The sequence below is a fragment of the Stylophora pistillata genome, chromosome 2, assembly GCF_964205215.1.
Source record: "Stylophora pistillata chromosome 2, jaStyPist1.2, whole genome shotgun sequence".
In the NCBI taxonomy this organism is placed as follows: Eukaryota; Metazoa; Cnidaria; class Anthozoa; order Scleractinia; family Pocilloporidae; genus Stylophora; species Stylophora pistillata.
In genome coordinates, this window is record NC_142520.1 from 23,968,977 (window position 1) to 23,991,606 (window position 22,630).

The 22,630-nt window shown below is 39.4% G+C and overlaps 1 protein-coding gene across 4 annotated transcripts; it reads left to right on the top strand.

Annotated features, from left to right (window-relative positions):
* The first annotated feature begins 1,265 nt into the window (after positions 1–1,265).
* Positions 1,266–22,570, top strand: LOC111343173 (uncharacterized). Of its 4 annotated transcripts, none has more exons than XM_022950323.2 (10): positions 1,266–1,361; positions 8,846–8,943; positions 11,166–11,569; positions 12,347–12,496; positions 13,081–13,254; positions 13,874–13,998; positions 14,270–14,361; positions 15,021–15,130; positions 16,252–16,324; positions 16,606–22,570. In XM_022950323.2, exons 1-10 carry the CDS (start codon positions 1,345–1,347, stop codon positions 21,672–21,674), a joined length of 6,312 nt encoding a protein of 2,103 aa, XP_022806058.2. In that variant the 5' UTR covers positions 1,266–1,344; the 3' UTR covers positions 21,675–22,570. The 4 variants fall into 4 exon arrangements, with proteins under 4 accessions (XP_022806058.2, XP_022806061.2, XP_022806059.2 ...); XM_022950326.2 differs by lacking the exon at positions 1,266–1,361 and adding an exon at positions 1,526–1,739; XM_022950324.2 differs by lacking the exon at positions 1,266–1,361 and adding an exon at positions 7,880–8,110.
* The last annotated feature ends 60 nt before the right edge of the window (positions 22,571–22,630 follow it).

Consider the following 22,630-nt stretch of genomic DNA (forward strand, 5'->3'; position numbering starts at 1 on the left):
AACAGTCGGACATGTTTGGGTTAGCTGACCGTGCGAGTTTCTATAGTGTATCCGTTCTTTTGCAAAAGGGGGGAAACTGGGGGGCCCTCACTGAGGTACTCGGCGAGCGCCAAGGAACCAATTAAACGCTAACAGTCGAGCTGCGCACAAGAATCGCGCACGTAGACGGGCACTTCAGTGTGGGTAAAACTCAAGGTCAGCTTTACCAACGCAAACACGACCACCTATGAAACTAATTGTTTCCGATCAAAACAAGCGATTACAATGTCTAACACGGTAATAAGGAAATCTGCGAACTGAGCCTAGTTCAAGTACACACTTAAAAATAAAAGATCAAAACTATAAATATACCAAAACAACACGTAGGCGCAAAGGGCAAGGCTTAACAAAACAAAAAGCTTAATGGAAGAAGTCTCAAAATAACAACTTCCGATTTACCTCATAACAATAAATCCAATACGTAAGGCATGGCAAGAGTTAGTATCAACAAAGGCGGGTGTCCTTACTAAGAGATTCCTAAGATTGCTATTCCTACATCATTCCTAAGAGATTTGTTCGTCTTTTTTACGGAGCCCTTATATCAATCTTTTGATACCGTTATATCACCATGAAGTTCATGAGGTTTGCGTCGGTCGAAATTACCGGCACTTTGTGCTTGAAAGGTACTCCAACCTCTTAGTTGACCAATTTCGTTATTATTCACGGCGTAAGGACAACATATTCTTTATTTCCTCGCTCAATCGCTCGTCAACAGGAAAATCAAGTATGCATTTCAATAGCTATATAAATCAAAACATTTTGCTAAAAGTGATGTTCAGCTCTACTGTATTTGTTTACTCGAGAGATGCGATCTCGATATCAGTATCTAAAAGGCAATGCGCTCGTGCTTGTTTGGAGAAGTAAAATTTGCATAAGTCAAGGAACGTCAATGCTGGCTTTCTAAAATATGGACACCCGCCTTTGTTGATGCCTCGTAGAGCGGTAGCCCATAAAAAAAAACCCTCTGTAGATCGGCTCCTCTGAACCCCACGCTTTGGACGTGAGAAATATGTAAAAAAAAATGCCAAATAATTATCTGAAATAAAAATGAATTAGGAAACATCACGTCAAGTCATAATAAGCTAAAACAGAAACCAGTAACCGCTCTATGTTTTGCTAAGTAAAAGTATGATTCACCTGATGGAGCTCAAGATCCGCCTGTGCGTGTTAAACTGATTAATGATTAACGCAAAATGTCTACACTTTGAAATGGCAATGGCAGATCGAAGGTGTCCCGTGGGTTCCCTAACTGAAAACTACTTTCAACGTTCCATGCATGTGAGAAGGAAAAGAATATCTTAAAAAATGCCGATAATATCAGGGTAAGTGGTTCATATTTCGTTCTTGCTGAATTCAGATTGGTATCTGGCGCTGGTGCTTTCTGCAAGCAGGCACTAAATAATTTATTTTGAGCACTCGCACAGTTTTAGTGTTTAGGTTGATGTGAAATATTAAGTGGATAGCACAAGCCCATGTAATTTTTCACGACATGTTCCAAAAGTGTGGTACCGTCATAGTCCTGAATGATTCAAATCCTTTCCTAATACCCGAGTCCCGTTCAGGAGATAGTCGGTCCATCTCTTGTTCTAAAAGACTTTATAAATACAATAGAGACAACCTTTGGTCGACCTGAGGATCGTGCGGTCGGTTCGTCTCAGTTTCTCCACTGGGCGACTCGGCTAGATTTGGAAATTGCTCTGGTAACTGTTTTGTTTTATTTTTTTCTTGTCGTTTCTCATGCTTACGAATAAGTAGTGGGTATTCCTTTCTCGGGCGACAAGCTTATGTAAATATACATTCGGCCTACGCTGACCAACTACAACTTTTACGTAAACCTGGACAAAGCTAAGAAGGTCAACGCAACGGATTCAACATCCTGGCGTATATTTTGTACTCGGAATGTTTAGCAGAATCATTCCTAAGAGATTTGTTCGTCTTTTTTACGGAGCCCTTATATCAATCTTTTGATACCGTTATATCACCATGAAGTTCATGAGGTTTGCGTCGGTCGAAATTACCGGCACTTTGTGCTTGAAAGGTACTCCAACCTCTTAGTTGACCAATTTCGTTATTATTCACGGCGTAAGGACAACATATTCTTTATTTCCTCGCTCAATCGCTCGTCAACAGGAAAATCAAGTATGTATTTCAATAGCTATATAAATCAAAACATTTTGCTAAAAGTGATGTTCAGCTCTAGTGTATTTGTTTACTCGAGAGATGCGATCTCGATATCTGTAACTAAAGGCAATGCGCTCGTGCTTGTTTGGAGAAGTAAAATTTGCCTAAGTCAAGGAACGTCAATGCTGGCTTTCTAAAATATGGACACCCGCCTTTGTTGACCCAGTTTTGCATTACTAAGACAGTTACTGGGCGACTAGTTTACTTTGAGTTCACCTGCTACTTGTCTTTGCAACTAAATAAACTGTGGAAATTGCACCCTTTCAAATTTGTAATCATTGTGCTGTTGTTTACCTAGCCTGGACACAGTCTACAGTCTAGATCAACAAAACCGCATTTAAAAGTTTAGTTCTGAGCAGATGTATCGAAACGTTAAATTTTGTGAACGGAGTTAGGAAGGTTTAAAGCTATCTCAGACGAAGGGCTGACGCTCTAAATGTCAACTTTAGAAACTTTATACGGAGATCAGTTTACATTACCAGCTCAGTTGATAAAACAAAAGTATCTGAAAAAAAGAGAGCGTTTTATTCGCTTCAACCAGCCTTTCTTGCCTGGGGACGTCGAAGTTCTTAAAACTAGGGCCTGAGCAGTTAGACTTGGTGTGAATATACATGTTGCGACAGTAGCTTTTAAGGGGATTAGCCCCTACTAGAAGAAAAACAAAAGAGAGAGAGAGGAGCGCCTGTATCTTGAACTTCTGTATGCCTTCATTGTAGTTCAACTGGTATTTTGACTGTTTTCAGCCTACTTCTTAACTGATCTCTGAGCCGGCTAAGTTGTTGCTGACATTTTTTTGAAGTAACCTTCCAGAGAAGAACTGACGGGCGTTCATCAAACGATAATTAACCTATTAGGCTAGCGTGCTGCTTTTCACAGTAGTTCGCAACCGTACTACGCTTGCGTAAGAGGATGGTTAGCATATTGACTACGCACTGTCAAAATCTCTTTAGTGACAAATTTTCAATATCGTTTGTGGGTTGCCTCGTCAAAATAAACCAACGTCAGCAATATGAAAATTACTAGGTACGATTTTATTGAGAAATATTTAAGTTTAACAATAGTGCGTGTACAAAAATTCAAGGTAACTACGCGATTACAGTCTAAAACAAAAGCAGAGAGTGGATTTGCGGACACAAAGGACTACCTATTGTAACACATACCTTGCGGGATACTCGTTAGTATTCGCGTTCCACTAATGGAGTAACACCTTACAAGTTGTGAAATGATGACCACAATAGAAGTATTCTTTGTTAGGTACGCTGAAAAAAAGGCGAGTGATCATAGTACTTAAATTCTAGACTTTCCCACAAAGAAACACATTTTCCAGTACGAATTATCGAAAGACTAGTATTAGGTAAAAAAAAGTCAAGACTGAAACTAATCAAAAAGCTTCTTAATTAAAGCTATCTCCGGAAAAATCAAGTTGATATTAGCATATATATCAAGTCGATCATTGTCATTCAACTAAAGCGGAAACAAATTTCCCAGACAGCTGCAATTAAATGAGTGATCGCACGTACGTATATATACTTAAAAAACGAATCCCAAATTCAAATCATTGCCATTAACATTAAGTTTGTATGTACATTGTGTACACTTGTCGTCCACGATCGACTTATGCAACACGTGCCTATCAAAGGGATGAGCGATGTCTAAGTAAACTTGACGCTGAGTTCACAAAACAGAATACAAAATCGAATTTGATAAGTTCTAGCCCGTACATGAAATTGTATTCTCTGACAAAGTATAAGTAACTGGATGCCACGACCAGGAGTATCTTATTTTTCAAATGAACTGATAACAAAACTGATATAAGTCCCGTGGTATAAAACTGATATAATTTGAGCTGACTTGAGCAGATGTGATTTAACACGTGGCTTCTCCATTGATATACTCTTGACAATAACATTCATCATACATGAACCATCAAACAAGTAATACGAAACTGTCAAACTTATTTCACCTAGAACCAAGTTTTCGTAACTACTGATTTATAAGAAAATCTCAGGGAGCAGCAACCAGAAGGGGAGAACTGATAATCAGATCTTGGGAATTTTAAAAAGGGTTAAAGTGATCCCTTAGTATTGCAATGGCACCAAATTCACATAATCGGGTGAATAATCGCGCGCGCATTCCAAGAACTCTCGAACGAGTCCGGTGACCTATAATTTTTATTACACAATTTTGGCGTACAAATTATCCCCTTTAAATAGGAGAAATTAAGAGTAAATAAATCGAAGGGAAAAAAGATATAGCTAAAAGCGTGCAAAAAAGCCCGTTACTCGAGGACGCAAATTATTGCGTTGAAAGCAACCACTCGAGGAACGTTTCAAGTCGATGTCGTTTAAAATTGCTTGATTTTCCACAGATTATATATCAAATTGTCCATGGTCTTGAGACGTTCTACTTATCAAGTTGTTTTTCAAGTGTTATTTCAAAAACCTTTTCTTCCAGTTGCCACAAAATATACCGTAAACCGACGAAATGACGCGCGTGATAAGTGCCAGTACAAGGACAGGGGCAAGTTTGGCTTGTGGTATTTCTTAAGAAAGCACAGTGACCCATCTCTTTATGTGCATTTTTGTAAACAGACTTTGGAAGGGAACATTTAAGAAAAGTTCAAAAAAACTTCTTCCATGATTTTTTTTTTGTCGATGAATCACCTTAATCTACACATGTGTTTAGAAAGTTCATTCAGTACATCCTCCTTTTCCCTGTATTTATCAATAAGACATAAACGTTATAGGAAATGTTGTTGTTCATCGTGGTTTTGTAGTTAAATGAACCTTAAGTTGTTTGTCTCACGTTGTAGAGTCAGTATATCACGGGACTCCAGCCTGCAAGGCTGGCGTCTTATCAGAGCGTCTTAACGTTACAAGCTTGCTCGCTATTTTATTCAACCGACCATTTTGTATTTAGTTGAAGTGGACAGTAGAGGAGGGGGTGGGGGAAAATTTAACGATAATCAGTTATTGCCTCACTCCTCCACTCTCCTTTGTTTGACCGTCAATCACCCCTTTGGTACAAATTTATTTCTAGCTCTTCCGCTGCCGTAAGAATCAAAGATGGCAGCTATGATTTTCACCAAGAGAATACTATATAATCGCACGCCAAAATTATGGCTGCTCTGCAAGCTGGCCTGACTCTACATCTAAGACAAAAGATTCATTAACGTTCATTTATATCACATAAACTGAGTTTTGTTTGTCCAATCTTGCATAATCCTGATTTGGTGCCAATTCGGCCCATTTGTGACACTGCTAGCTAAATATTGATAGTATAGTATGTCATTGGTTGATTGTTAATATGAAATTCTGTATTTACCCTTTTAAACTCCAGAGGGTAACTAGCATCTAGTTGCTCTTTACATTAGCACTACTAACTCAAAAACGAAGGTTACGAGAAAACAGGAAACTTGACTACCCAGTCAAGAAGCTCTTCACGGTTAGGCAAATTCTTCCCGTAACTACCATAGGAAACGTTTAGAAAGCCGTATGGAGAATAAACACACTTATGTTAGGGTGTAGTATAGAGAGTGAATTCCAGCCTTTTCTATTAGAGTAATTTTGGTTTCTCAACTGAGTTTTATCAACTTCGATCCGACGAAGGCCTAAGGCTCGAAACGTCAGCCTTGAAACTCTTTACGGTGGCCAATGTACTTTATCATCTCAGTGGATAAAACCAGAATTATATCTTGTTACCCCCATCTATACAGCACCACAGTTTCTTCAGAAAATTATCCCCTTTATACACTTTTCTATAAAAGTTGGGTAAAAATGTCGTCGCTAATTTATGAAAAGTATTGAACATATTCGTGAGGCTAGGCCATGGTGATATAGGTGGTTCAACTTGATTTGCTTATTATTATTATTATTTTTTTGTTGTTGTTGTTCTTCTGGTTTGTTTATTTTCTTTTAAAAAATCATGTTAACTTAAAATGAGACAGAGTTTGATGGACGACGGTGGGGTTTTCGGACCCTGATCCTGGTGGTATTGTTGAACAATCGAGCAAAAGTTTCTTTTTTTTAGCTAACAGTCATTTAATTTCTTTTATTCTCATGTATGATTCAGAGGTGATACGCATGCTGTAAGGAGAAATTAAATAGCAGTCACTCTTAGTGGTTTAAAGTTAAACTATTCAATGTTTTTTTGTTTTTGTTTTTTTTTTTTGGGAACGTGTGATAACTAATTCAGTAACTCGTAGGGTAAAGTCCTTCAAGGGTGGTCAACCTTTCAACCCCACAAGTGTCTTGATATCGATGAATACAGTTTTCTCACGGAAAGAATGTCTTTAATTTTTTTTTATTCATTTGCACTGTTTTTTTGTTTTTTTGTTTTTTTGTTTTTTTGTTTTTTTGTTTTTTTTGTTTTAAATATAATTCAGTTCTCTGATAATCTTGAAGAGCGACGAAAGCTCGAACACTTGTTTTCTCTATTCGTTTTTAATATTTATAATTCGGCCTAACCGAAAACTATTTGTACTTCTCTTCTGTTTTGTTGACTTTTATATTTACAGTTTAGGGTCTCGCCAGGGTATTTCGACCAATCTGTCTTTAATTGAAAGTAAAACCCTGGAGGTAAAAAAAGGTGTATGAGTTTATTATTCGCCTCTCAAAACATTTCGAAATGCTAGTGGAATAATGATAAGTCGCTTCGAAGTTCCGTTAAAAACTACAGTCATTGCGTCCTTTAGATGTTGAGATATACCAATATTGATTTAATGCTTGTGAAACAGGAAACTTTTGAATGCCGGAACAATGCAGAACAAAGCAAGCTGACTGCGCTGAATAACAAAAGCAATAACGCGTTTAAGACAACTGCACTTTTGTTTTGCGCAAAAGCGGAAAACGTACAAATTAAAGAATTTGCATGTGCGTTTGCCATGGTCCTCTGAGCTGTACTGTACATATATTCAAAAAAAGTAAAGAAAGAAAAGAAATTGATGAAACCACTAAAACAATACGAAAAACTTTTGAAAAATGATAATGCGAGCGAAAATGTGATATTTGTTTAAAACAGCAAGGTTTCAATCGCCGAATCATTTAAGCTTGAGAGGAAAATAAAGGTTCCATACAGTTCGTCTTCCAGCGTGGTTAACTATTTTGAAAATCGTATTACCTCCATTCAAAATTGATCTTAGCAGGCTCGATTTCTTCAGCTCCTCTCAACTGAAGTAAACAGGTAAACGAAAGAAAATGTGTCTGCTCTGTGACTTTTTGTGAGATCTGAGTGTGTGCAAACTCTAAGGACATTAGCTGTATAAAATCGGTACACTGGTAAAAGGTTCTAAGAAAATTTTAAAATCTCAACTTTGTTGTGACGAACTAAAGCTTTCATAGTAGGAAAAGTGCTGTGGAAAATTTCACAATGAGCACGAATAATATAGAAAAATACAAATTTTCATCAATTTTATTACCAACAAGGTCTTGGCCGTTAGTGCTAAGTACGACATTATTTCAAGTATTTTCTTTGTTTTGGTCTTTGTGTGTGCGTGTGTGTGTGTGTGTGTGTGTGTGTGTGTGTGTGTGTGTGTGTGCGTGTGTGTGTGTGTTTGTGTGCGCGCGCGTGTCAAATTATTGTTGAATGCTACAATATTGCACCAATATCGTCAAACGCCTTGACAACGAAGGACCTAAACAGTTGATCTGGCACCATTTGATAGGTTGGCAGCCGCGACTCTTGTTGGCGGGAAAATTTGCCCTAGGGTGACGTTGACAAACCGACCACAACCATCTTGTCGAAATTTTCAGGTTTTGTCTGAAGCAAGTTGTCACTGAAGCGTTTTTCCTCTTTTTATATCTTGTCGAAATCGGAATACAAGTTGACGGTCTTGTTTGAAGGCTTTTGAACATCTTACTGAATGCAACTGTGGTAGATTTTGGCTATTCTGGTAAGGTCTACGGAATAATTTTCTATGATTTCGCTGCCGCTTCAGCCATTTATACTTAGCTTGGCTCCAATGCGAGTCAATTTTGTAGGAAAAACTGAAATCCTTTTGTTCCGATTATCTTACACAAAGCCTTATCTCAAGGGGAAATATTTTGAAGGAGAATTATTGTATTGCTATTGTTTGCCAAAGCGTTAGTCGCAAATTTCGCTACAAAGTCATTATTTACATGGAGGTTTACGCACTGTGTTTAGAAGAATTGTGCTTAAACTATTCGCTTTTAGAGTCGCAGCTTTCCCTTTTCTTCTCCTTTTTACCCTTAATTTGCATGTAAATGTTTTCAACTGACAGTTTTATTTTATTGAAAGGACTTCAAGTTATTTTATTGCATGAAAGAAGCGAGTGAAATTCACGATCTGTGTCGAAATGTCTGGTCGTTGCGTAGCTCAATTCCGTCTGTTTGTGTAAGGATTACGTCATTGTTCGGTTATAAGTAAAACGAAACAGGTGCCCTTATGAAAATGTATATTAAAGGTGTATATGTCAGATATGTTTTTTTTTGTGTGTATGAGTTTAATTGTTGAAGCTTTTGCGTGGAAATTTGCATGGTAAGGTTCTAAATATGCGAGCTTCTCACCTGCTGCACTTATAACACTGTTTCCTTCTCGCTTTCTTTGATCGAGGTTTAAACTTCAAATTTAAAGTGTGTTTTAATTGATATTTTCATTCTTTTCCAAGTCATTCAAGTTTGGCCGTGGAAATGGCAGATATTCGAGATCCTAGTTGGTCTTTCAAAGCATACACAATCCCACGGAAAGAAAGAAGGCCTTCAGAAGGTATTATTTTTTGTCGTACCCAAATTGAGAATTTTATTGAATTGATGATTGACATCGCTTTCCCGTGGGTTCTCCACCGTAGACAAAATATTTATCAGCTAATACTTCAGTATCTTACCTTAACATAAGGCCGGTCTCGTGAATGTGAAGAAAAGTAGGTTTACTGATTCGGTTTAACTTGACTGAGTAAAACTGAAATGTTGGTCTCCTATATTGAAGTTTTACTATTTTTTATATCTCTAAAATGACATCTTAAACATAGCTGTGTGATGTTTTGTTTTTCTAATGTTGTTGTAGTCAGTCACAAAACAGTAGAATCTGAAAATGTACGTGCTTGGCACCAAAAATAAATTCGAAATTAAATGCCAAGAAAATCTAACTTGTTATGGAATATGGTTGAAAGTGAAAATGTCATTTAATTAAGTCTGGGAGAACTTGATATACGAGTTTCCTATTCCACTGTAGCTGAGCAGTTTCATATTTGAAGACAACACGAAAACCGTACCCCCTATAAACCGACCGTTGAAACACTAAGGTGACTTAAATCCGTCTGCTTGTTGGTTTTTTTTTTGATAAAATAGTTATATTATTACTCCATCTCATTTCTTATGAAAACATTTAGATGGTCGGAATTTAGTTGGTACCTTTTCAAGTTTCTTTTTTTATTGATCTTTTATTTTGTAAGAATTCTGGATATTCTTGAAGAAAAAGCGCTGATTTAACGTTTACAGCTCATGAACATGTAGCTGACAACGTTTCGATAATGTCAATGTGATTCCAGTAATATTTAATTTGAATTCCGACCATTCACCCGGTGTACATTTCAATTTCTACCTCCACTGGCAAAATATCCAAATATTAAAAAACATCCATACAAACGAGGTATTTTCATGCGTGACTAACCAGTGAAGTTCCTAAATACTGAACTCCCTTTCATACAAACAAAAATTTCGAGCTAACTGGCTTGTTTTATCACCAAAGCATAATTTTAATCTCCATGACGTGGTTAAGTGAGGCATCGAACGCACGCTCATGAATACTTGTAATTGATTAAAAGTTTACTTAACGTCTCAATTTCTCTGAGGGCCCACCTGCAAAAGTCGTGACTTGTGGTAGATTAGAGCAACAATATGCTAAATAGATGTTAGTAGCGCTCACAGCTTTTCAACCCTGTCCTTACTTTAGATTAAAAAACAATTCCGTGTTTATGTAAATTTACTCCAGAGAGAACCAGCGACAAATTATGTTTACTTTTCCAGATGAGGCCTGTCTCTGCAGAATTAGTGGGCCAATGAAATTTTTGCCGTTTAATTTGTTTTGTGTTTGCTAAGAAAGAAATGTGAATAAATGAATGAATAAATATTAAGAAAAAAGAAGCTTTCGACGGGTTTTCGACTTTGCAAAAAATCATGAGTTCTCAGTAAGCATTAGTAATTCTGCGCGCATGCTCTGTCTGTATAGGTAATCACATGATATTGAGGGAAATTTGAAACAAACAGATGCGAGTACTTTTTTCTCTTTTTTCAAATATCAACAAATTACTCGAACCCTTAGGGCGAGTGAATTCTTGAATGTTTGAAAAAATACGAGTGCTTGTTTACACCAAATTGCACGTGATTGACTTACAAGTGGAATATTAAGCAGAGGCAAAATTCACGAATCGCGTGTAAATGTTCTGTTACTTAAACCCTGCAAATGTCAATTAACGTTCGGTCAAAGCAACAGCGCCAACTCAAAACAAAAACCACGTGAAGAATGTTTTGATTTCTTTGTTTTTAGAAGTTTTAAGCCACATAGAAGCTCTAAGTCCTGTTTAACAATTTATTACCTTTTTATGCACCAGATTAATTTTTTCTGCTCTGTACGATCTCTTTAATTCTTTGTGCTGCTTGAAAACTGCATTTTTCTAAGCCGATTAGAATGAAGGAATTAAGATTAGTTAGAGGGCCTTTCGATCAAGTGTCGTAAGCCAAATTGATAACGACAGCCAATCTTAGCATCTTACCAAGCCAATAAAAGGTCAGAGCTAAAAACAAAATAGCTTTATAACCAAACAAACTGTCTAGACAGTGATGAAGTCGTGGTTAGTTTTAATTCTCTTATTGATTTACGGAGAACTGAGTTTGGCCGAGTTATCTTGGAAAAAAGACAGAACGAAGTGAAGCAAAACCATTTCAATTCCGAATCGGTTCCAAAGTGAACTCAAGCTAATTTTGTTTCAGACTGTCAATACGTTTTACCAGTGAACTCCCGAGAGGCAAAAGAAATCGAACAAAGTATCAAGCGGCTAACATGGGACACTAACGACCTCGTCGATCGAGTTGTCAGCATCTCTTACATAAAGAAGGTAGACAATCTAGTCTTAGAGCGAGAATATCATGAAAAAAGAGCGTCAATGCGGGACGAGGGAAGATTACCCAAGGAGCTCTCGCAGCAGTTAGCGTTCTGTGTTGAGACAGAAGATTGTCGTGTTAGGGATATTTGTCGGATAGGTTTGGTTTGCGATGGTGTCGACCACACCCTTGGCGATGGATACATGGGTGTGACCGTGTGGAGGTGTCCGGACTTGTGTCTCAGAGCGTTTAGGTGGCCCACTTCTGGAACTGCGTACCTAATGGTATTTAAGGTAGGTGTGTACATTACCATCTAAGGAGTAGGGCACGAAAATCCAGCAAAGATCTGATGTGCAGGAGTGAAAACAGAAATGGGAAACTACCTTGTGCTCTTAAAGCACGTAAGGTCCATTAGGTCTTTTTGCTTCTTGCCAATTATTTCTCGCTAAAGGAGAACAAAAATGAAAGAGAAATGCTATGCACGTTCTTTCTTCTCCAAACTGAACTCTTGGGTAATTTTGAAGGGTTTAGAGGACGTGAAAAAAAGTAGAATCTGAACTATTCAGCTAAACTTCAGTTAAACAAACTGATTATTTACGAGCCAATGGTCGATTCAGTTATCCTTTTTCCTCCACGATTTATCCAGACATATGTCAGTAGTTTGGCAAACATTGTTAAATGGAGAGGGGCAGTGACTGAAAACATGGTGACGGTGATCACATTACGTTAAAAAATAATAGTGATGATAACGAAGTTATGAGGATGACGAGATTTTTGGCGACGACATAGGTTAAGACTAGTGCATAGCTTCAAAACCAAGCCGCGACAACATCATTTGTATTCGTTTTTTCGCCGCAAGAGTTCCCACAGATTGAATTTTTGCAACTTGTTTCGCGCAAAAATACCATCGCCTCATAAGCACAAATATCTTCGAAACATTCTCTGTGTTCCACAAAGCGAATATTTGCTTTGAGTTTTCTTCCCGTCGTGTTGCTACAAGTGTAGTGACAACTACAAGCAATCGTGGTACTTGTGACTAAAATTAACCCTCTCATTTTATTTCACCTCAGATTGTAAAAGGCCGCGTGAAGTTCGTATCAGCAAAGTTATCTCCTGAAGGTGACACGTTAGAGCCCTCTCCGAACTATGACTGCCACGTGTCAAGAAACACAGCTTGTTCCTCTGTGACAGACTTGACCGCACTCATGCGAAGCACTCAGGTATTTTAGCCCTTACAAACCACCGCGATGAAGATTATATGATAATAAATGTTTGTGCAGATTACGGAAATAAGTTGAGTGCATGTTTAAGTATGTAGAACTGAGCGTTGCTTTAAGGATGTTAGTTAAGGAGAAACTCTCTGTGTCACCGTGGTCCTCTTCTAACTGCTTGATAAAGAAATCTGTATGACTGGGTATGTACACAAAAGCAGGGCACCATCACTTGCTTTTCTGTTACCTTCGTTATAAAATCGCGTTGAAGTTAACAACTCCGCCGATATGGAGATTGAAGAATCCTCATTTAGTGCCGTCAGTAAACGTACTGTTTCGCTTTATTTCGATCCGTAATTAGTCTTGACAACTCCTGCTATCCTCTCGCGGTATTCGAAGCTAAAATTACGACATTGTCGCTCCTATACTCTCTCATGGCTCAAGAAGATCCCTTGACTTTGATTGCAGTCGTTACGTGCTCCTGGTATCATTTCTTTTGTTATCCTCATTATTCCTTAAGGTAACCTTGGTATTGGTTTCACGAAGCTCAATCGAAATATGCTTCCATGTCGATTATACCATTATATTTCTAGTATTACCTCTATGAATATGATGACGAAGGACTACCGTCGAAGCGCCCGCGACACTGCCTCCCGTTTGCCGTCATTGCTCTACACAGAAGCGAGGAAATGGCTAGCCTATTAAAATCACCTGTCTGTTTAGAGAATGTAGCTAGCGCTGTTAAAGATTCTACACTACCAATTGAGGTAGGGACGCTCAATTCCCATGTTAATTGTTCTTCAATAGTGGAGGTTTGAGGTTTGCGTTTTGAGTCCATTTATTTTTGTTTTTTTATTTTGCCTTTTCTGTATGCTTTTGTTTATTTATTTTATTACTGCCTTATGCTATCGATGTGTTTTGCAGGCTATTTATACTTGGTCGTCAAAGTGTTACATTCCATTTAAAAAATCGCTTTTGAAATCGGCCTTCCTACTAAAAATGTCGGTTTTTTCGTCATTTTCAAAGGCTCAGGAATAGTCCTTATACTTTCTCAAACTTCCTATTTTTTAAGCTTAAATTAATGATAAACCCTTGCTCTTCAAAAACCTGCTCTTGGGCTCCTCGCTTATTGCTTTTAGCTATTGGGAAAGCGAGTTTTATCAACGCTGCTTCGCTAGTGTCGGTCCTTTCTTCTCTTATTTTGGGCTTTTCAAGGCGCGCCGGGTTGCATTCAAATATCCCGCTTCAGTGCTCATGAATAATTGATGATGTCCAGGCATTCTGTGCCATGCATTTTCTTTTTTTTTTCTATTAACCTTATTAGGATTGCACTAGTAAATTTAATAGGTATTTGCGTAGATTATGAACCGTAATTTTACACCATAGGATCTCACCCCGTTTTTTAATGAGGAAGACGGCATTCTTGCGTGGAGAGGCCTTGTAACATGTAAGGACAAAAAACTCGGATGCGTATCACTGCTAGCGGGACATAAATTGGGAATCAACTTTTGGTGAGTGAGCCCTGTAGCCTTGAAAAATGATGAATTATCTTAAGTTTTCTCCTTTTTTCCGTTTTGTTTTACCTTTTCTTGTTATTTTTTGTTGTTGTTGTTGTTGTTGTTTTTTTTTCGACGGAGTTTCCCTTTGACTCAACTTAAACGTCAGCTGGTGTTGTGAGCGCCCTCAAACATTTTCCTCGGTTTTCTCGTGATTTTCGCACTTCGGGGTTTGTTTAAATTCGGTTACTTTGCATTAGTTAAAGAGCTTCCTTTTCCATCGCAGGAAATCGTATCTGGATGTCTCCACAAAAATTCTTTTTAAACAGTTAGGTGCGTTGCTGCCAGGGGACGTGAAAAGTGCATGGAGATCGCCTCGTAAGTTTTCAAATTATTCAAATCTAGTTCTTAGTACCTAGCCTCTCTGGCGAAGGGTTTATCAAAGCTACATCACGGTATTTTAATTCATCCTGTTTACCATCGTGGTATCTGAGTTCTATGGTCCTAGCTGCATAAGAATTAGTATCCTTAAAAATATGATTTGAGTGGAGAATTAAGTGTGGGGTGTATATGACATTAACAAACAACAACAACTAAAGGAAAGCCAAGCCGCGTTAAAAGACCACATTAGCACTTACTGTACATCGCACAAAGATGTCCAGCATTATGCCAGCAGTTATGTGACCTTGGTCACACACAGCGCCGCATAGTGCAGTTTGTTTTGCTCCAGATCAATATATATTGGCTTAACCAGGTTTTTCCGGGGCAAAACACTGGCAACCCTTTACCTTTTGGTAGAATACATGTAAAATTAGATGAGTCTTCCTATCCTGATGTGGTGCATGATAAATAGAAAGGAAGCTGGGTGTAGGAGTTGTTTACTTCGATTCACGGTAATTAGGTTAAGCTATACCACCTACTACAATCCTATTTTGCTTTTTCTCCTTAAAATGTTAAAGATTTTCTACTTACCAAAATGGGAAGTGTGGGCAAAACTAACCACATTTCACATTTTGATTTGCACAAAATCTTCATAGTTGATTACAGGAACTATGTGCTTAGTCTTTGCACGATGAGGGTGGCATCTAGGCAGCAAAGTGAAACATTCACCAGCTTTACAAGACACCTGGCCATTAAAGCCAAGGCGGTGAGTTTTTTGTCAGATAGAAGTAAAATTTAAGCGTTCAGAAAAGGGGTCACGGGAACTAACGTATGTGCCATCTCAACCCAAAACTGAAAACATCGCCAAGAAATATATGCGGTCAAGCGCTCACAATGAGTCAGCGGTCAACATAACATTAGCTTACAAAATGGCGTCATATTTTACATTGGAACTGTATGGAAAAGACAGAAATCTCGAGAAAACAGACATGTAATAAACGGAGCTCATTTGCCCGACCAGTATGCCATTACATGAAACAATGTGGTCTCATTGTTTGAAAAAATCTGGTTGTAATTTTTACGTTACACCTGTCCTTTCTACAACCCATATAAACGAGGCTGAACCGCGCGTAATCCCTCGTGTTTCCTGAAAAATCCCTGAAACACCCAGTAATCACACACTCATAACTATGCGTTAGTTACATGTATTTCATTTGCCGGACCGGATCTACATAGTCTAATTATTTCCCATGTGTACACCGAAATATCAAGCGGAAAAAGAAAAGTTCACCTTTCTCTTTTTCCATCAAAAACTCTTGAAAGTAGCTCAGCTCCGCTTCCATCCTCCATCTGACGTGAACCCCTCCGCTGCGCGAGCGATGTGAATCCTAAACTATTTTCTTATGCCTGAAAGATCAGGGAAGGTAAACATGTCTGGTACCAAAATTTGCCTTAAAAATTCATTTGTCGGATCCCGCAGTTTGGTTTGGAACGGATGCGAAGGAGTTCATTTGGCCAGCAGCTAAACCTTTCAACATTTTATTTCCGGTGAAATGCTGCGGAAAAATCTACTGAACAAGTGTAGCGTTTTGCAATTTTATTCATCACTTTCCGCCAAAATCAAATATAAATTGATTTGTTTTACCATCTTATTGGTTATGATTTGAAAGGGGTTTGTGATGTCACATGTTCTTTATAAGTTGGATGTCGAGAAATTGAAGCGGTTAAACATAGTTCAGTTAGACTAGGTACGAACTAAGTCGCCGGAGTGAAAAAGCTCTCAGTTTGTGACATCAGCTTATCATTTGACAACGTCCTTCTTTTGCGCCTGGAAGAAAACAGATCCTATTTTACGATGATAACTTAGTCTCAGTTTTCTCCCAACAGGCTGGCGTTTTGTGCATTGATCCTTCCACGACAATGTTCCTCGTTCCATCGGGAAAACTGGCTGTACGTCTTGGTAAGAGTTTCCTTGGAGTAAGATGTAAGCGTGTGATCTATTCTACACTTGGCCTATCTAAAACACTCCTATTACAATGCCAAGCGATTGCGTGACGACGCTTGTACACTGATTATGAAGCACTTCTATTTTCGTATCGATTCATTTATTTATTTGTTTGTTTATTAACTTCTCCACTACAAAGTATGGCAGGGGAACCGCAACAGTGGGTAGCCAATTACTGCGGGACCTGTGCAAGTTGTTTTTTCCATTGCTAACAGTAAACGCTCTCTTCATTGTAGGATTTTGCGCAGTAGCGGAGCCACTTAGGATGTTTTGCATCGTGTGCCGTCGTCAATCCCCGTTTCCACCATCCGTCTGTCCGCTCACTCCCCCAACAGTCAGCCGCTCCGCCCTGTCATCACCAAGTACTCCTGTTTGGCCTCCTGTCTCCATTTTAAGACCGGCATCTTTAGATTTTAACGTACGACACAAATCAAAAATTGTAGTATCCTCGCCGAGCAATAGTCTTAGACACTCGCATCCTCGTCACATCGCTAAGCGATCCTTGTCATTTTCACACAGTCCCGTTAGGAATGACAGCAAGAGTCTGCAACGAACGTCGAGGAGTGCCAGTTCTTCTGGTACTGTCGCTTTTCAGGGAGACATCGCAATGGACTCCACAATGTCATCAGACTTTTCTAACGATAATGTCATGTCCACGACTGAAGAAGATTGTTTGAAGAATCAATCGCGTATGCCAGATGCCGATTCAAAGGGGAATGAAATAAACTCAGCCAATTCTCTGAAAGGGCGCTCTTGTAATAGTCTAGACGTAGAGCATCTTGAGAGTAATCCAGAGTTTTCAACGGTCTGTTGTGCATCCTTTGATACCGTGAAAAGCTCTAAGCCTAAGTTAGCTGTATTAAACCTTTCTCGTTTAAAGACTTTGAGAAGGCTTCGTAATGTTTCGACGAATGCTCAAAATGGTAATTCAGAGTCAATAATCCAGTCAAACGGTTCGACAAATAGTAAATTCTCAAGAACACCATATGAACGGCCCCACACACCAACAACAAGTACAAATTTCTTTCCTTTTTGGCCTGACTCACCGCTGGTGTTATTTCCCGATCGGGAAAGGATTCCATTTCTCTCTGATACACCTGTGAAAACAATTCAAGCCGAGGATACAAAAGAAGCGATTTCGGAGAGTCCTAGAGAGGATTTTAGAACCGATCTGTCAAAGCCAGGTGGTGAATCATTTAAAGCAGCATTAGGAGGTCAGACGCGAGGTGAAAAAGCTGATTCCAATTCGACAACTTCAGTGGAAAGGCCTTTTAATTCTTTGGAAGGCGAATATCGTAATAGCTCAAGCTTTTGTGTGAAGAATTGGAACTTTAACTCGTCATACCTGAATGACAAAGCCATCTTGCACACCTTGAGAAAAGCAGCATCCCGAGAAGGATTCTTAAAACTCCAGAGATCAACGCACGTTGAAACCTCGGATTTCTGTAATATCGAGGCCTTCCCTCAGTTTGTCAACTTGGAAGATGTGAACGACTTGAAGAAAAGAGAAACCCGTGCAGAAATGCCGCATCCCCACGATGATAATCAGGCTATTCAGCCAACGGAAGTAGACCTCAGGTGCTCTTCTAATGAAGAGCCCACGGAGAATGCATGTAAAGGAACCAAGAGTACAGAGATCCCTCAGGTGCACGATGATCTTCATGCTATCAATGCAGATGTGCTCAAGTCTTCGCAGTTAGCACCTTACGATTCATCGTCAAGACAATCAAAGTACGTTGAGAATGCTGCTTATGGTAGCCCACTGCCTACTCAAAGCTTGAGATTACATAGAACTGTTAACGAACACGTGCCCAAAGCTTTCACAAGTTTTCTGAATCCAACTGGCGGAGCTGAGTGCACTTCAAAACTAATGATTACATCGACCTCAAAGAAACCGTCGTCTAACATCGTTGGTCAAAGGAGCCTTTGCCAAAAATTCACCAGAAATGAGAATCGTAAAGCAACTGAGAAGCAGTGTTGTGTGTTTGCCACTGACTTGGAACAACTATGTACCACGGTAGACTCCGAGAAAGGCACCAGGCAAAGTTCAACTGAATTATTAACTGAGGTAGTGGATAGTTTCGATGGTTTTGATACTAGTCTGTTGACGGCAAGGGAAAAGGATGCTTGTTTGGATGGAGTCATTTGTTTTGAAAGTGGTAATCCGGGAAAACATGAAATTCTCCAGGGAAGTGGTAAACGCGAGGAGGAAGTAATGGTAAAGAATCCCAAAAACAGTGCTGGAACGAAATTTTTAAATAGGAAACGGCCATACCTTTGTTTACCACAGCGATATTCGAAAAATATTGTGAGCGAAAATCTTGAACTGAATTCCGACTCGCCGTTGAAATCTCCTAAACTGTCGGTGGTCCAGTGCAAACAGCGGCAAAACTCCTTCACAGACACGCCTAACTATCCTGAACATTACGATTTGGGTGTTGTCAAAGAGAGAGGAAGTCAATGTGCCTCGATGACTCTATCGAGGTCTTCACGTCCTAACTGGACGGGAAAAGGTAATGAAGCGCCTAATGATGACGTAGGAATTGTAGTGTTAGAAGGTAACTCCTGCAGTAGAGGAAAGTGCGATGTTCAGCCTTTCAAAATGAATGAAAAGAGTGACTCTAAACCATCAGCCTTTAGATGCATGGTTAAAGAAAAGGTTGTAGATTTCCACGAAGATACGGGAGCACAACTAGGTGGTGTTATTGAAACATCTTTGCTTCATGACGGGGGATTACAAAAGGCTTCTAAAGGTCGGTCAAGTAATTTGAAAAAGGAAAGTTATTCCTCGCATGTTGAAGAAAATGGATGCGTTCGAGTTTGTGATGTAGATTCTGAACTTGACAAGCCGCATCACCCTACTGATATCTGGTCAGCGATTGACACTGAATTTGCAGAACCAGTCACAGTAATTTGCTCACCACCGAGTTCGGTAGAAACGTTCACTATGAGATTTCCAGGAAACGTCGCTACTGAAGACGACTTAGCTGGAGAATTCACCAAGGAAATTAGAACTACAGAAGAAGAAACTCTACTATTGGAAAAAAGATTGCAAGGGGTGTTTAGTGAGCCGTTAGTCGTGAATTGCTCCCATGTTGATTCGGAAATAGTTGGGTCGCCAGGAGTTAGATGTCCAAACAAAGGAGCCAGTTCAAAAGGAAATTTAGCATTGTCCGGTTCTGGAAGTATGGAGGCTTTTAAGCAGGTGGTCCCAGTGGCCTCCGTTTCTGAAACGGCGGATGAGGAACTACAAACGGGTCAATTACCGGAAATTTTTGGATCCTTTCTCGAGGCTTCTGAGATGTTTGTGGACTCGAGTCCGAAAGAACCCCACTTTACAGAGACTAATACGATACTTGGGCGATCAAACAAATGTTCAGAGCCAGCAGCGTCCCTGAGTATGAAACTGTCAAACGAAGAGATCACAATCCAATCAAAGAAATCAAGGGTATCTAACAGTCTGGCATCACCACGACAGAGAAATAATGAATCGTTAGGAACTTCTCTTAAGGGAGTAAACTGTCCATTTAAGGACCTTCACACTAAGTCGTGTTCTTTGATTAAAGCCGTAGACAACACTACATCCCAGACTACTGAGGGTCGTTGTAACGAGGTAAAGGTTAAGTTTGCGACAGAAACACAGCCATCAAGGAAGCGAAGGCAGGAGGCACAGGGAGGAAGAGAAATGAAAACTAAAAGTCGACAAGGAAAATTTGTATGTATAGCTCAATGGAAAGGGAAAGAGGAAGTTGAAACAGAAAATTGCCAAGATAAATCAACATGTTCAGCACGTTCTCAGGGAGATGACACACCTCATAGAAACGACTTAGCTTCTCAAGGAACAGTCAATTGTATTAGTAACCTGCCTTGCTTTAGGGAATTCGAAGGGCAAAGAAAAGAACAACAAACTGACGACTCGATGAAGCGATTGCCATCCAAGCAAGCGCAGAACAGTGGGATACACGCAACGAATGCAGACGAAACAGTGGATTTGATACATGGAGGAAATGCATGCGTAACATTAATACACAAGGCCAGGATAGAAGCGAAAAACACGGCAGAGGAGGGGAAGAAGAAATCTGTAACCTTTGTTTCAACTCCGATCAAGAAAAGACGGGATAAAGATTTGATTAAGGAAAAAAGGGAACAAAGATCAAATTTCAACTGTTCATCAGGTCACCTACACGTAAAAAAAGAGAGGCTTCCTGTAAACTTAGAAGATAAAGTACGGTCAAGCAAGAATGAGTCACCTAAGGCTAAAGTGGTAATAGGGCAAAAACCAGTGACCCCTAACCGTATGCAACAAGAAGCGTCCCCGAAGAACCCAATCGCAAATGACCTGAAGAACTCACCTTTGAGTGATAACAAACAGCTAACATTTACTTTAGATACAGTAAAAACATGTGGATTTAATAGTCCAAAAACAGGGAGAAGTGGCAGCCAGACCGTACACAGTGGAGAAAAGAGCGCCTCAAACCCCGTAGGAACAAGAGATATCAGTTTGAAGTCTGCTGAGCGGAATGCTTTTACGGCGAAGCATCTAAAACAGGATAAGATCACTAAGCCTACAGAATTATTGAATTCTACCTTAAGTCACCTGAACTTCTCAAAAAAGCTTGAAATCAATGTGCAACTTGATACGAACAAGGATTGTTGTTCTGACAAAAGACGTAACAAGGATCTCCATGGTAGGATTGAGTCCTTAGGAGACATCAACGATGTCGACAGAGATATTCTCGCCTACAACAGGACAATAACTGGGAAGAAGAAAATCGTACCGGAGTTAGAAAAGGCCTCCAAACAAAGGAAATCGAGCCGCAGACCACCATTAAGTTACACTGGAGGATGCCAGGATCTTGAATCAAAAGCTCCCGATAAGGTTTTTGTACCAATCTTCTCGGAAGACAATCGTCTTATCGGACATTACACCGAAAGAAGTCATCGCGACCATAACCGAGAACTGGATAAAAATGATGCTCTTATGAATCATGCTGACCATGCGTACCCTTATCCACGTAGGGTTCCACCAATACAACCTGTACATTCCTCCTTCCAAAACAGGGAGATCAAAGTTCTGCCTCAATTTATGCCAGACGCGTCGAACCAGTACCCACAGAGAGGCATTACAAACCCGACCAGATTTCAATTTGTTTACCCCAGATTTCCAAACTATAGTAGACCTGCGTTTGTTCGTGGTATGTACCAGGCGCACCCCTTGTTATTTCCAGCTCCTACATTGTCAGGCCCCTGGTCGTCCCCAGGAAATGCGTATCAAGTACGTAACACCCCGATTCGTCCAAGATGAGAAGGGGGAAGCACCAGTTGCAGGCGTGTCAAAGAATTCAAGGAACTAGAGTTATGGTTGTATACCAAGTGAAAGTGGAGAGTTTGAGTTTTGCATATGATGGGATTTTTTCTGAGAAGAATAGCAACCTATAGCACTTGTTCCTTCTGCTACAATGGTGAACTTTCAAAAAGTTAAAATTTATGGAATTTTATACCGTATTGTTTCTAATAGAATTACAACCTTGAGCTCTTTGAACATAAAAGGAATTGCGAAGAGGAAAGACATTTCTCTTTAGAGATTCACTAAATATCGATCTCTTATAGGGACAAAAAATAAATGTTGGGAAGAAAAAAACACGTAAGTATTGTGCAAGTCATGTAAAATACACATTCGTGGAAATGACGAACGGGGCAGTATTGTTTACTTTTTTTCTTTGTAACTTTCAGAGTCGCTTTCTGTTGGATTACATTCCTTAGTATTCCTCCACATTGAGTATCAAGTAATTCCAGTCAATGTATTTCTCATGTAAAACTGTTTGAAATTTTAATATGGAGTGGAAGCTCATCGTGATGAAAGTTTTGTTACCTTTACACTCTTTCCGCGATTTTGTCCTTGTTGGTTTCTTTAAAAAAAACTTTTCGCAGTTGGCGCCTTTGTGGGCGTTGGATGAAGGGTTTGAAGGCGGAGGAGCCGCGAAAACTAATGCTGTCGCTAAGCGTGTTTGCCCCTGAATTGAAGCAGGATGTTCCTCAGTCTCCTCGTCTTTATTCCCTTAACGGTTTCACTGGACACAAAGTCACCACTTGTGAAAGCTTAGTAAAAAGTTGTCGCTTTTTCGATTATAAAAAAGGAAGTAGTTCTGAAAAAAGTATACTTTATTATTGCGTGATTAAAAAAAAACACATAGCAGAGTTTATGTTTTGTTTAGTTTTGTTGTCTATGCCATTTCTAGCTGTTTTCAGAAGCTTCCAAGA